Source organism: Cynoglossus semilaevis, chromosome 1 (assembly GCF_000523025.1).
Source record: "Cynoglossus semilaevis isolate Cse_v1.0 chromosome 1, Cse_v1.0, whole genome shotgun sequence".
NCBI classification, from domain to species: Eukaryota; Metazoa; Chordata; class Actinopteri; order Pleuronectiformes; family Cynoglossidae; genus Cynoglossus; species Cynoglossus semilaevis.
This window is the reverse complement of record NC_024307.1, coordinates 26,749,074-26,761,727: the sequence shown is the minus strand read 5'-3', so window position 1 is coordinate 26,761,727 and position 12,654 is coordinate 26,749,074. Positions and strand designations below refer to the sequence as shown.

General features: G+C 40.5%; 1 protein-coding gene and 4 non-coding genes across 5 annotated transcripts in view; 3 read left to right on the top strand and 2 right to left on the bottom strand.

Annotated features, from left to right (window-relative positions):
* The window catches only part of adisspb (adipose secreted signaling protein b), a 14,691-nt gene extending 6,395 nt beyond the window's left edge, over positions 1–8,296 (top strand). The window contains exons 3-6 of the mRNA XM_008323519.2: positions 131–270; positions 2,177–2,315; positions 4,981–5,106; positions 7,066–8,296. Coding sequence (XP_008321741.1) covers positions 131–270; positions 2,177–2,315; positions 4,981–5,106; positions 7,066–7,166 — 506 coding nt within the window. The 3' untranslated portion in view covers positions 7,167–8,296. The remainder of the gene's footprint in view (positions 1–130; positions 271–2,176; positions 2,316–4,980; positions 5,107–7,065) is intronic.
* On the top strand, positions 2,487–2,559 carry trnak-cuu (transfer RNA lysine (anticodon CUU)). The gene has a single exon. It is a non-coding gene; the product is annotated as a tRNA-Lys (tRNA).
* Positions 3,537–3,609, bottom strand: trnak-cuu (transfer RNA lysine (anticodon CUU)). Its single transcript has one exon. It is a non-coding gene; the product is annotated as a tRNA-Lys (tRNA).
* Positions 5,671–5,741, bottom strand: trnag-gcc (transfer RNA glycine (anticodon GCC)). Its single transcript has one exon. It is a non-coding gene; the product is annotated as a tRNA-Gly (tRNA).
* On the top strand, positions 6,300–6,373 carry trnan-guu (transfer RNA asparagine (anticodon GUU)). Its single transcript has one exon. It is a non-coding gene; the product is annotated as a tRNA-Asn (tRNA).
* Positions 8,297–12,654: the final 4,358 nt, after the last annotated feature.

The following is a 12,654-nucleotide window of genomic DNA, read 5'->3' as shown; positions in this document are numbered from 1 at the left end:
AAAAGGTTGGACTAAAGTCCAATTAGGTCATTTAAACACAAAGTAAAGTGAAGTGTTTCTTCAAGGTCATGTGAGTGTGAGACCCCTGCTCCACAGTCTACTGATGTCTGTCTCCCCCTCTTGCTCTCAGGTTGTGCAAAGACCGGAGGCGTGCGTTTCTCAGAGCAACACCCTGCCGCCGCCGCCGCATCACACGTTCACTTTGACGAAAAGCTGCACGATTCCATCGTCATGGTTACTCCAGAGGACGATGGCAACTTCATGGTGAAGGTGATTGTAACCACCCAGTAGTTGGTCAGGAAAAACAATAGATTTGACCTGTATATATATATATATATATATATATATACATATATATAAAATAATATTTTCTGAGTGATGAGTGAGTCTGCACTGATTCCACTGACTGCAGAGTGGATCCCTGCAGTGTGTGGTTGACAGCAGTGATGAAGGCAGTAATCCTGGGTGAAATGCAAATGGAAAACCAAAGAGAACATTCATCACTTCGTTTTTTTACACCCCATAAAGTCACAGATGCAGAACCAACATGCAAATGTAGCAGCCACATGATGAATCTATTTAATTCCTTGGTTAGGTCTTGGTGACAGACAGACACGTCTGCAGGTGTTCCTTCATGGATCTGCTGGATCCCTGTGACATCACTGACTCTGGTCCTTCACTCAGTGTTTTTATCACGTCTCATTATTAGTCTCAACTTAATCCAGGTCTAATCTGACTGATCCGTACACACAGGTGTAGAACTCCAGTCTGAAGAACGGCGTTCAGCTCCGTCCTCGGGGGTCTCCACAGCTGCTCTCCACACAGTTCATTTGTTCCTGCTGCTCCTGATGCAGCCCACCCTGAGGTTGGAGTGAAGGTTGTACTTCATCTCCACTCCCACGGTGGGCTGTGGAGTATCTGACATAACCAGGAGTGAAGTATAAGACTAGTATAACGTGATGATCAGGCGTGTTATTGGGGAATAACAGCTTTGAATCCCAGTCATTTGTCCGTTTGCAAAAAGAACAAAAACAATGACTAATGAAGCCGATTCTTCTCCTCCTTATTCTTTGACTCGTTCTTTTTTTTCCTCATTTACCTTGTGCTCGCCCCGTGCTGCGTAACAAACTGCTTTCATATGTTCAGCTTGCAGTCCATAAATAAATGGCTCGTGGACTTGCTGCAGACCACAGGCGGCCAATGGAGGGCCACTGCCGAAGAGAAATAAATAACTTGTGTCTGAATATGAAGCTGAGTCCATGACAGTGGAGAGTGCAGATTGACCTGACATGACCTCTCTGATTCTGTGTTAGAGAATAGGATGGTGGACATACACCACACAAACACACACACAGCTGGGTGAGATCTTCTGGGGTGAGTCATTGGTTCACTTCTTTAACTAAAACAAATCCCAAAGATATTTGTCCAACTGCTCAGTGAAACCAAACTTCTCTAAGTGTTGAAAACAGTTCACAGCCAAACTGTGTGTGTGTGAAATCTCTTCGAAGCTGCTCCATAGTGGACACAGACTGCCGTCAGTCGGTCGTCCCGGTTTATTGTGCAGCTAACGGGGCTGGGGGTGGGTAGATATGTGCTGTTGCTATGGTAACACTGGAGGGAGGAGGCATACGGCATACAGGCTGAGATTTTCACAGCTTCATCAAAGATGCTGTGGGAGTGTGTGGGAGGCCAGCAGCGTACACACCACTGTTTGTTGAGGAGGGGGCTTTGGCTCATACAATCGGGCGTTGTCATGTTCAGAACGGACAAATAAAAACAAGTTTGTCTCTGTGTGTGTGTGTGTGTGTGTGTGTGTCTGTGTGAACCATGGGTGTACAGCAGAGCTGGCATTTTTAGCTGACATGGTTTTCACATCACACAGAGTAGTGAGGATGTTCTCAAGTTTATAATTCTGCTTCAGTCATATTAAAAAGTACTCCTGCAGATCTGAAGGTCAGCTCTCCTGTCATACACTGGGGTGTAATACTCCACTGCTCCACTGCGGTGTCATCGATTCACTTTCTGAACAGGCTGAAAACATCAGTGAGGATGAGCTTGTGACCAGAGACCAAACCACAGACTGTCGCTCTGCCTGTGGACCAGTTGGATTGGTCCCAGTGGACAGTTGATTTTTACACCTTAACCCTTCCCCTTCTCTGCCTCTGTGTCGCTGCAGGTCGGTTTCCTGAAGACGCAGCATCGATATGAAATAGTCTTCACCCTGCCTGGAGTCCCGGCCCTGGGGACGGACGTGTGTCCAGCTCCTGTACCCAGTCCTCACCTGCGTATCACTGATATTACACCTGCACCAGAGGGTGAGACTCAAGTAAACCAATACTCAGATGTACATCAACAAACTAGAATAGCACAACAACTAGGAAGTAAAAAACTCAGCCATAATCAAATCTTTGATGATTAAAGAGCAGCAGACATACCTTATATGGTCATATCGCTAATGAATTGCTGATGATTTCTCTATGACATCAGCCCGGCTAGCTCAGTCGGTAGAGCATGAGACTCTTAATCTCAGGGTCGTGGGTTCGAGCCCCACGTTGGGCGTGAGGTTTTTATGATGCAGTAAGTGGAGTGGTGCAGTTTCATGTCTTCAAGTTTCAACCACAGCAGGTTCACTGTGACCTCGTCCTTCAAATCAATGCATCGACTTGCAGCTGTATCTGCAGTTATAAGGCGTTGATTAGGTGGCTGATCAGAGTAGTACAGAAGAACTTTTCAACACACACACACACACTGCTTCTCTGTTGTTCTGTTTTGCCTGTAAATCGTCTTGTAGCCCAAGGGGGAGAAGACGTTCTCGGTGTGGAGGTGTGGGTCAGGACAGTGCAGCAGCTGTGGGAGCGTTCAGGCTCTTTATAATCTGATTATATAATTCAATAAGATTGCTTGTAATAATATAATAATATGGAGGTTGTCTGTGTGGCTGCCTCTTTGTGTTCTCACAACAACAACTACAACAACAGCAGATCACTGATCATCACTGATTAGGAAACAGCCGCTGCATCAGTGGAAGCAGAGGAACAGTCTCTGATCACCTTTCAGCCCAGGAGAGGGAGCGTGGAGACCCCCAGAACAGAGCTGAGTCACTGCTGCTCCACAGCTTCTTCCTTCAACTTATTTACATAAAAACATTTCATTTCATTTCATGATCAGCCCAGTATCATCCAGCTGCTCTTTGTACAATCATAGGCATAATTTCAGCTCATTACTGTGATAAATGTGAGGTTGATAAAAAGGTGAGGCTCCTAAAAAAAACAACCATCTCCACCCTGAAACCCAGGTGAAGAGATGGACTGTAAGACCAGTGTCTGCAGGTAAACACATGCACCAGTAAAGATGATTTAATGGGCTTTGTGTTGTGTACCCTGGAAACTGCATCACAAAATCAACGCCTTATAACTGCAGATACAGCTGCAAGTCGATGCATTGATTTGAAGGACGAGGTCAAAGTGAACCTGCTGTGGTTGAAACTTGAAGACATGAAACTGCACCACTCCACTTACTGCATCATAAAAACCTCACGCCCAACGTGGGGCTCGAACCCACGACCCTGAGATTAAGAGTCTCATGCTCTACCGACTGAGCTAGCCGGGCTGCTGAGAAACAGCAATCATCAGCAAACAATCAGGATAATGTGACACCAAACATCTGAACAAAAAGGGTGGAACTCAGCTCTAAGAGTCGTTTAACCACAGCCAGTGATGCTGTTTGGTCCTAGGAAACAAAGCTATATTGCAGCATTTGAGCCACATCTAAATGGCGTTATCAAATGTCTGTGATAGCTATTTGGCTAATTCACGGTTTATAAGTAGCATTACATCTCTGGGGATTTTGTAATAGAGTTACAGTTTGAATTATACTTATGTTAGCATGACCTGCTGAGTAGAGCAGTCAGACCGACCAGAGACACAAACGAGGAACACAAGGGCTGTGAAAAGAACTGCACTGCGTGTGTGGTAAGTACTGCAGTATTACAACAGGATCATGTAGAAGTAAAAAAAAAAAAAAGTTGAGAATTTTTTTGTTTTAACTGTTAAACCCTGAGATGCAGATCTCATAGAGTCCATTGTTACTTCAAACACTGACGACATGAATCTTTTGAAGCAGGGAAAAGTCTGAGGAACAACGTTCACTTCTCCTGTTGTTTTCTTGTTTTTTCTCTGAACTCTTTAGTCTGTTGTATAAACATTCAACTTTGTGTGTGTGTGTGTGTGTTTTCCTGTTCTGCTTGGAGCCAGATCAGAGTGATGGCCTGCTACAGGCTGAGCAGATGGTTCAGGACTGCAATCATAATAAACTGTGTAGGTTTGCTGACTAAGCAGCTTCTCTGTGAGCGATAGCAAAACTCATTTTAAATGTTTCCCTCGTTGGTCTGAAATTCTTGACCTTGGCAGCGTAATAAGCTGAATCTGGATGAAAAAGTCTAAACAGGAGTCCAGCCTGTTACCTAACAACTGGGGTCAAAGGTGAAACTCTTTATGTTACATTTTTGGGATCACTGCCCAGTATGTGATGACGCTGAGAGACATTTACCTTCACTCTGTGTGTGTGTGTGTGTGTGTGCGTGTGCGGGCGCTAATATAAAAAGCAGCACATGTTAAGCCTTTGTTTGTTAATGTGTGTGTGTGTGTGTGTGTGTGTAGAGTATTTCTGATTGTTTACACATCAGTCAGCTGTTTACCTATGATTCAGGCCATTGACTTGACACAACCAGCGGAGTGTGGACCTGATCATGGCCAGTTATAGACAGAGAGCCCTACAGGGGGAAACCCTGTACTTCATCTCCCCCTGTAAAACTGTTTTTAAATCCTAACCTTTTACTCTGCCTAAAGTTTTACAAATTAGCGAGGAAATTTGGCTTATTTGTCTTTTTTCTTTGTTAAATGATGATAGCACTTTTAGCACTTTTCAACCTCTCCAACCAAGAACGGCTGATCAAAACAAAACAAAACAACTGTTTTCCAGGAGGTCTAAAGATAACATGTGAGTACATGGCCCATCAGGAGGGTGTTCTGTGTGAGGAGGTGCTGCTGCTGAGCGAGACCAACGAGGACGTATGCGTCAAAGTCAAAGTTCACGCCCGGGTCATGGGTGAGTGCACAGTCATTCTTATTTTCCTCTGCTCTCTGTGTCTCCCTCCAATACTGCTGCATCTCACGCCTGTGTGCCACACGTGTCTACTGTCTCCCTCTGGTGGTCAATCTGCATATAAACATTCAAAATATTTGTAAACAGTTCACAGCAGAACTGGGTTTTGGAACCATCTAAGTCACAACTGTAAGGATTTCTCAGGCCTGAATGGAAACCTGGTCATCATTTTCCAGTTTTTTCCATGGTTTAAAAATGATTGTTAGGATGCTAATTTGAAGGCTTGTTGAACTAAATCCCACCAAACTGAATTCCCACAGTGTGGATTCTTGATTGGGCTGTGACCTGTGATAAAGTGGCATTTTTCTGTCATTGTGTTGGTGTCACTTTAGATATTGGTATTTGTGTGACCAGATAAAGATTTTAGTGAGGGTTCATTGTGTAGTTGATGTGTAAAAAGTGCCTGAAGTAGTTTGTGTTTTACATACAAGGCTTTGTGTGGTTTAATGTGTGAAATTCCTAAAAAGTCCTAAAGAAGTAGAAAAAAAAAAGAAAGAAAAGAATGCTTGCATTGGCCGGGAATCGAACCCGGGCCTCCCGCGTGGCAGGCGAGAATTCTACCACTGAACCACCAATGCTTCGCTGATGGTTTTCTGTGATTCATTCATCTTATCATGAAATACTGTTGTACAAACGAAAACAAGTACAGAGTAAGTAGAGGGTGAATTTGATAATGCTGCAACTGAATCACGATGCTCCGCTCTACATGCCTTAAACGCTTCCGTTGTTGTATATGATTTCAGCGCCACGTATGCACAGGTGCCGTCCTGTGTTTTGAACTGGTACTACACTTCTCCTGTTTTATAAGAGCCTTCTGCTTTGAACGTTAGCTGACGCTAGTGTACGTCCGAGGAGGACGCACTTCAATGATCTCCTTGGGTTTTCTGTAGTTTTTAACTTTCAAAAGAAACCACGTGTTTCCGGATTGGGGTTGCAGTGGCTGCCGCGTGTTTAGACAGAGATCCTCCTCGGTTCCTCTTGGTCCTTCAGTCCTCCCTTGGACATTTTATTGGGACGTAAATGACTGTGTGAGTAGTACTTGTCAGTTTCACAGTGGTGTACATTACACTCATTGGTATTTATGTGTATTCCTGTGCCTGTTTAAAAATGTAAGATCCGGGTACCGCTCCTCAGGCGTCTCTGTGGCGCAATCGGTTAGCGCGTTCGGCTGTTAACCGAAAGGTTGGTGGTTCAAGCCCACCCAGGGACGGTCTGTTTTTTCATTTATTTATTTTTTTAACTATACTGTATGTAGTCACACTAGCAAACAATTTTAAAAAGTCGTGACAATATTACTACCTTAAATTTCCATCTCCAGCTCCATCACTTCAGTAGCAATTTATATACTGTATATAATATATATTTAACAAAATATTCATATTCAATTGGTAATAAATATATACAACAATAATGTATTTATTAAACATAATCATTATATTTTCTTAATATTATGGTAAAGTAAAATTCTGGCTGTACATTATATATGCTATTATAGCTGTTGAAACCGCATATATATGTATGTGTGTAAATATATAATCTGTCATTCATCCATCCACGTTTTGTAAAAGTATTGAGAACATAGTAACTAGTAAGGAGTGCTCATTATAAATAAGATTGAATGTTCTGTCCTTACATAGTGAACGGTGTCTTTCTTTTAATTTATATGAAATTTATTGGTTTGCTCCATGAAATCCAACCAAAAAGTACTTTTTACTACTTTTAATCTTCATTTCTTACTTCGTCTTCATCAAACATGTGCCCCCCAGTGGCAGGTGAGAATGCTACCACTGAACCACCAGTGCTTTATATGTAGATATGCTCAACCGAAATATTCGAGACAATGTTTGAGCTCTGAGTAAGTTGAATTGAATGATTCTTGTTCATTTTCTGTCTTCCGTTAAGATCGCCACCACGGCACTCCAATGCTACTGGAGGGAGTCCGCTGCATTGGGATGGAGCTGGAGTACGACTCCGAGCAGAGCGACTGGCAGGGATTTGACTGAACTCCTCCAGATCCTGATCCTCTCTTCCCATCTAACATCTTCAAATACACACAGTTGCCCCTGCATGCTACAATTAGAATATCCACCCTCACAGCATGACGTGTGCTGATGGTGAAAACTGTATTTTCTTGCCCCAGCATCAGTCGGAATGTCAGAAAAATTTATGACATGGGACAAATGAAAATGTTCTTTTGAGTTCTCTCCACAACATGGAGACCTTTATTACTTTTTACACCCGTTTACTCCTCGTACCTCTGCGTGTGTTCTTCTGGTTGAACCACCACCAGAGGGCGGCAGTGCTCTTTACATCAGTGCAGCCTCACCCTTCCTCACTACGTTTGCTCTGAACCACTGTCGTTCTCGTCATATTTCTGCAGAAAATATAATTAAAATAAGTAACTTTATTTCAAATAACATTTCGAATGAAGGAACAAACAAAGGTTTTCAACCCAGAGAAAAACATCACGACAAAGAAGCTCTTTTCAGATGTCAGTGGCAGTTTATTTAATGTATTCATGTAAAATCCCACATTAAAGGTTTCAATTTAGACTCTCTGCATTTAACCAGGAACCTCCGCCGTGATTAACACCACACACACACACACACACACACACACACACACACAGTTTTAAATGTGCCTGGAAGAGTGGGTGGAGTCTGATCCTTGAACCACGAGGCCACAGGCTGCTCCAGAGTCTTCTGTCCTCGACTTTCCAGTTCTTACTAACATCTTGTTCTCTTGGTAAAATGTTCTTGGGGAAACGCTGTGTGTGACGTCACGTTGGGTCTGACGTCAGTCTCTTCCGCTTCCTCTACATCAGTGCTTGAAGAGCAGCCACCTGGTGTCACTGTCTCCGTCCTTCTTTCAACGACCCTCTCGTGTTACTCAGCAGTAGTTCGTCTGCTCTCCACTGATTTCAGCCTTAAAGCAAATGACTGTGTGTGACTAGTGTGTACCGTCAGGATAATTAGATGTTAGCTGGTGTGTATTCAGACAAAGTCAGGGATGTTCTCTGTCTGTCTGTGTGGACTTGGAGTGTTGTACAGTTCACTGTGACGATTGTCTTGTCATTATCTGTGACGCTTGCGTTTCTAATATCAACAAATGAATAAAAGGAAGTGTGTTTGATTTTCGGTACTCCAAGATATTTTATTGTACCACCACCAGATGGCAGTGTAGACCAACACGGCGTCGGTGTTTGAACCTGTTGCTTCAAATGCAATTTGATCGGAAAATTAATTTAGTGTTACGACATTTATTGTTTTTTAAATCTTTGAGTTAATTGTTTTTTGTTTTTTTACGGCAGGCTAACATTTTATTAAGCAGTAGCTAGCTTTTAGCCTAATTTCACGGTTCTTATAGCATGCTTGTACCTCTGTTTACTGTAAAAATACAGCAACGGCAGCTGACAGAAAAGAAAGAGTTAGTGAAATGTCCGAAGTTATCAGAGCATAAACCTTCAACGTTTGCAAATTATTTAATAATAAGTTGGGGGGAATGTATTGCATTAGTGTCGATACCATTTAGACATTTAGTGGTTGGTCGTTTAATAACGCTTGTTTTTTTTATTGTTTTTATCCGTTAGTTATTTCTTTAACAGCTTTTGGCTGTTTTTACTGACTTTTGGCGTTGATTTAATTCAGCCCTTCGCTGCGTTTATCCTGTTGCTTTTTAACATTTTACCTTTAAAAAAAAAAAATATAATTCAGACCCACAGAGCTAATTAGCATCGTTTCAGTTCATTTTTGGCTAACACCGGGTTAACTTTGGACTCATTTGTTTCAGCTTGAACCTTCAACTGGAACCTTTGGTAAATTTCAGGTATTTCTATATTATTTGTTTTTTATTTTTTTAAATCCCCGCTAACATTGATATTCTGCTAAATTACTGTTTTTAGCTTTTCTTTTGTCTTCACCAACGGTTCTGTTATCTTTTAACATTGCTTCTGCCCAGTCTGGATTCATCCGAACCTTTATTTAAGTTTATTTATGTAAAAATAATCGCTGTTCAATTCGTGATCTTAGTTTGATCTTAATTTGGTTTTTGACTAAATAACTAATTAGTTAACTTTATTTTTTAATTTGATATTAATGATTTGATTACGGGTTTATTCGGTTTGTTCATTGTGTCTGCAGTTTTACGGACTTCCGTAGACTTTATATAAAATATCATCATTAATTTACCGTTACCTTAAATATGATATAGTTTATTAGCTTGAGCTTTAAACATGTTTGGTCTCATTATTTAAATGATCGAAGGAACGGGTGTGTCGTTTGTAACCTTGAACTGAACAGCGCCACCACACCTTCCTCCTCCTCCTCCTCCTCCTCCTCCTCCTCCTCGCGTTTTAACCACGGTCTGATAAGAACCGGGTGTTTCATGGTGAAAGGCTTCAGCCGTAGCAAAATTCATGTAGGTTATATACAAACAACTATGTTTAACAAACAAACAGAATAAGTTTAGGAGCAGCGACGTGGAGTAAAAAGTTTGTTCTGAAAAAGTATCCCAACTTTTGCAGCGTTTTTTTACGCATCTCGGTCCAAACCGTTCGCGGAAATATTAATTTTCCAACTCCAATATTAGATTAAAAAAAAAAAGAAAGAAAATGAGTGAATTGAACAAAACTGGAGAAAGTCCTCTTATAGACAAAATAAAATTTAATTTAAATTTTTTTTTGTTTCAATTTCCAAAATATATCGTATAAAACGTTGATACAGTTCCACCTGACTTGGTTGAAGTGTTGAATTTAAAAAATATAATCAACTTAATTTTATTATTCACTGCCTGCAACAAACTTAGAAACAAGTTTGGACACAGGTCCTCACTGGGCCACATCCCATTTCTTGTGGACCTTTATACATAGGTAACCGTTAGTAACTGCTGCTCACGAGTCTGAAGGGAAGAGAAACTAAATCGTAAAAATTTATAAAACACAATAAAATTAGCACAGAAATAACTTCTTTGTCAGAAAATTTAAGTAATTAAAATCGTCTTAAATGTATGTTAGCCAAGGCATATCTTAAAGTTATCCAGCCTGTGACGTAAAGACTAAATTATAGTAATAAATACAAATATATATATATATTATTAATCGCTAAAAATAACTGCAGACATAGCACCATGTCGCTAAAAATTAATGACATATTTGAATCATTTATTTTTTTAAATTTCGTTTTACTTGGCTGTTGTCGTCAGGTGTGAGGGGTTTGTTGTCCAGATCTGATTAGTGAGTGAACTCCCTGTGCCCCCTTGACCTGTGTGTGACCTCAGGTCAGTACAGTCATGTGTGATGATTGATCTGATTGATCCACGTCAGAAGGACCTCGGTGATTACAGCTATGGTATATTTACATATACATATATGTGTGTGTGTGTGTGTGTGGTATAATAGACCGTGTCCCCTCCCCCACTCCCGTTGGCCTACAGGCACAGGCAGAACAAACTGTCTCCATCTCTGTTCCCTTCATTATCACGAACTGATTTTAGCTCAGATGCTTCTTAGTGTTTGGATTATAATCCAGTGGGATTGAATGTGATCACAGGGCTGAGGAAACATGAGACCACTGTTCCTCATGCTGAAAACTGCACATCACCATCATCATCATCGTCATCGTCATTATAGTGAGTTTCTCCAGAGGCTCGTGTTTATGCATCAGTCCCGTTTCTAAAAGCTGCTAACATTAGCTCTGAGGTGTCTTAAGTTTATTGACCATTTAGTTATTTATAGATTGTTATATATATATATATATATATATATATATATATATATGATCAACTTTATTCTTTTTCTATTCCAATATTTCGTCTAGGTTTTGTTTTATGTTAGTTCATTACTTATCTGGTATGTGTGCATCAAGCTACATTTTAGATATTTAAGCTGTAGGTTATTGATAACTGCGTCTGGTTTGACTTTAAATTATCTACATGTATACTCTGTGTTCATCTTTAAACTTTTAAAACTTTTTATCTGTTTTCTCACTAACTTTCCAAAAGTCTGGATTACATTTCTAAATCCATGACCTTTAGGTTGGAGGCAGTAGATCAGACGTGTATGTCAAAAACAATACGTGAAAAATGATCAGAAATGAGATAGAAATCTGATTTTAGGAAGAGAGAAAGGGGCGAGAGAGAGAGAGAGAGAGAGAGACTGATATACTGGAGAGAGAAGAACAAATCAGTGTGTGTGTGTGTGTGTGTGTGTGTGTGTGTGTACAGCGGCAATCAGCCTCCTCTTGTCTTCCCTCTGAGTGCAGCCTCTGATTGACACCTTCCATTCATGCAGCGTGAGATTAGTTCAGCTGAAAGCAGTAACGAGCAGCAGCAGTGTGTGCAGTAATTACAGCCGAGACAAGGAAAACACACACACACACACACACACACACACGGATAAACTATAATTATATAATCCAGCTGTAAAATACATCTGTGTCTCTGCAGCAGTTTTACACATGTTTTCACCTGCAGAGAGGAAATTCCTGTGTTTCACTGAAATCATCTCACAAATCACAACAAACCGCAGGGACTACAGCGACACGGACACACACACACACACAGAGAGAGAGAGAGACAGAGAGAGAGAGAGAGAGAGAGAGAGAGAAAGGTAGGAAAGATACATAGAAACCAGAATAAATTGCAGACAATGACTAAACGTTTCAGAAATGTATTTGATACATAAGTCAGTGACTGAGAAAATGAGTCAACCTTAAAAAAACAAAAAAAACACATTTTGACATAAATAATAGCTAATAGGTTAGCAAAACATGTAGCAAAATTATATATTATATATATATAATTATATATAATAATAATAATTATTATTATTATGCTAACTGTGGCTACGTGTGATTGCTAATGGCTAATGTCTATGTGTGATTGTCGTTTAGCTTTAAATAAAACTCGTTTTCTTTTGGACAAATTCTGTTTTTTTATTATTCTGTTTATTCTTATTATTTAAACCAGAGTAATAATAATAAGTATTTCAACAATAATTTCTGCTATATTTAGCAAACTAGAAGTTTTGTTTGTGCTTGTCGATATTTTTATCGCTATATTTGACCCAAATATTTTCTGGGCTCTTTTCGGCTAGTTTTTAGACGTTAGATGTTTTTTTTTATTGGATACTTGTTGCTACCTGTTAGCTTTACCGACATTATCAGATAATCACAATATAAAACGAAGTTTTGCCTTTTTTTGTTCACTTTTTTCTTTTTTGCTGACTTTTAGATATTTAAGTGCCATTTCTGTACAACAACAACAAACAACAACAACGACCCTCGTCTTCTCGTGTCTCTGTTCCTGATCCTCCATCCTCTGGTCAAAGCTGTTCCATCTGTCCAATCAGCATCCAGCCTGCCTGGACAGGAAGTGACGTGAGAGAGGTTCCTGCCCTTCTGTGTAAAAAAATGCAGCACAAACGGAATCTTGTGAGCGCAGACAGGACAGTGAGGAGAAGACGGAGGAGTCTCTGTCTCAGCCTGGTCTTCATGA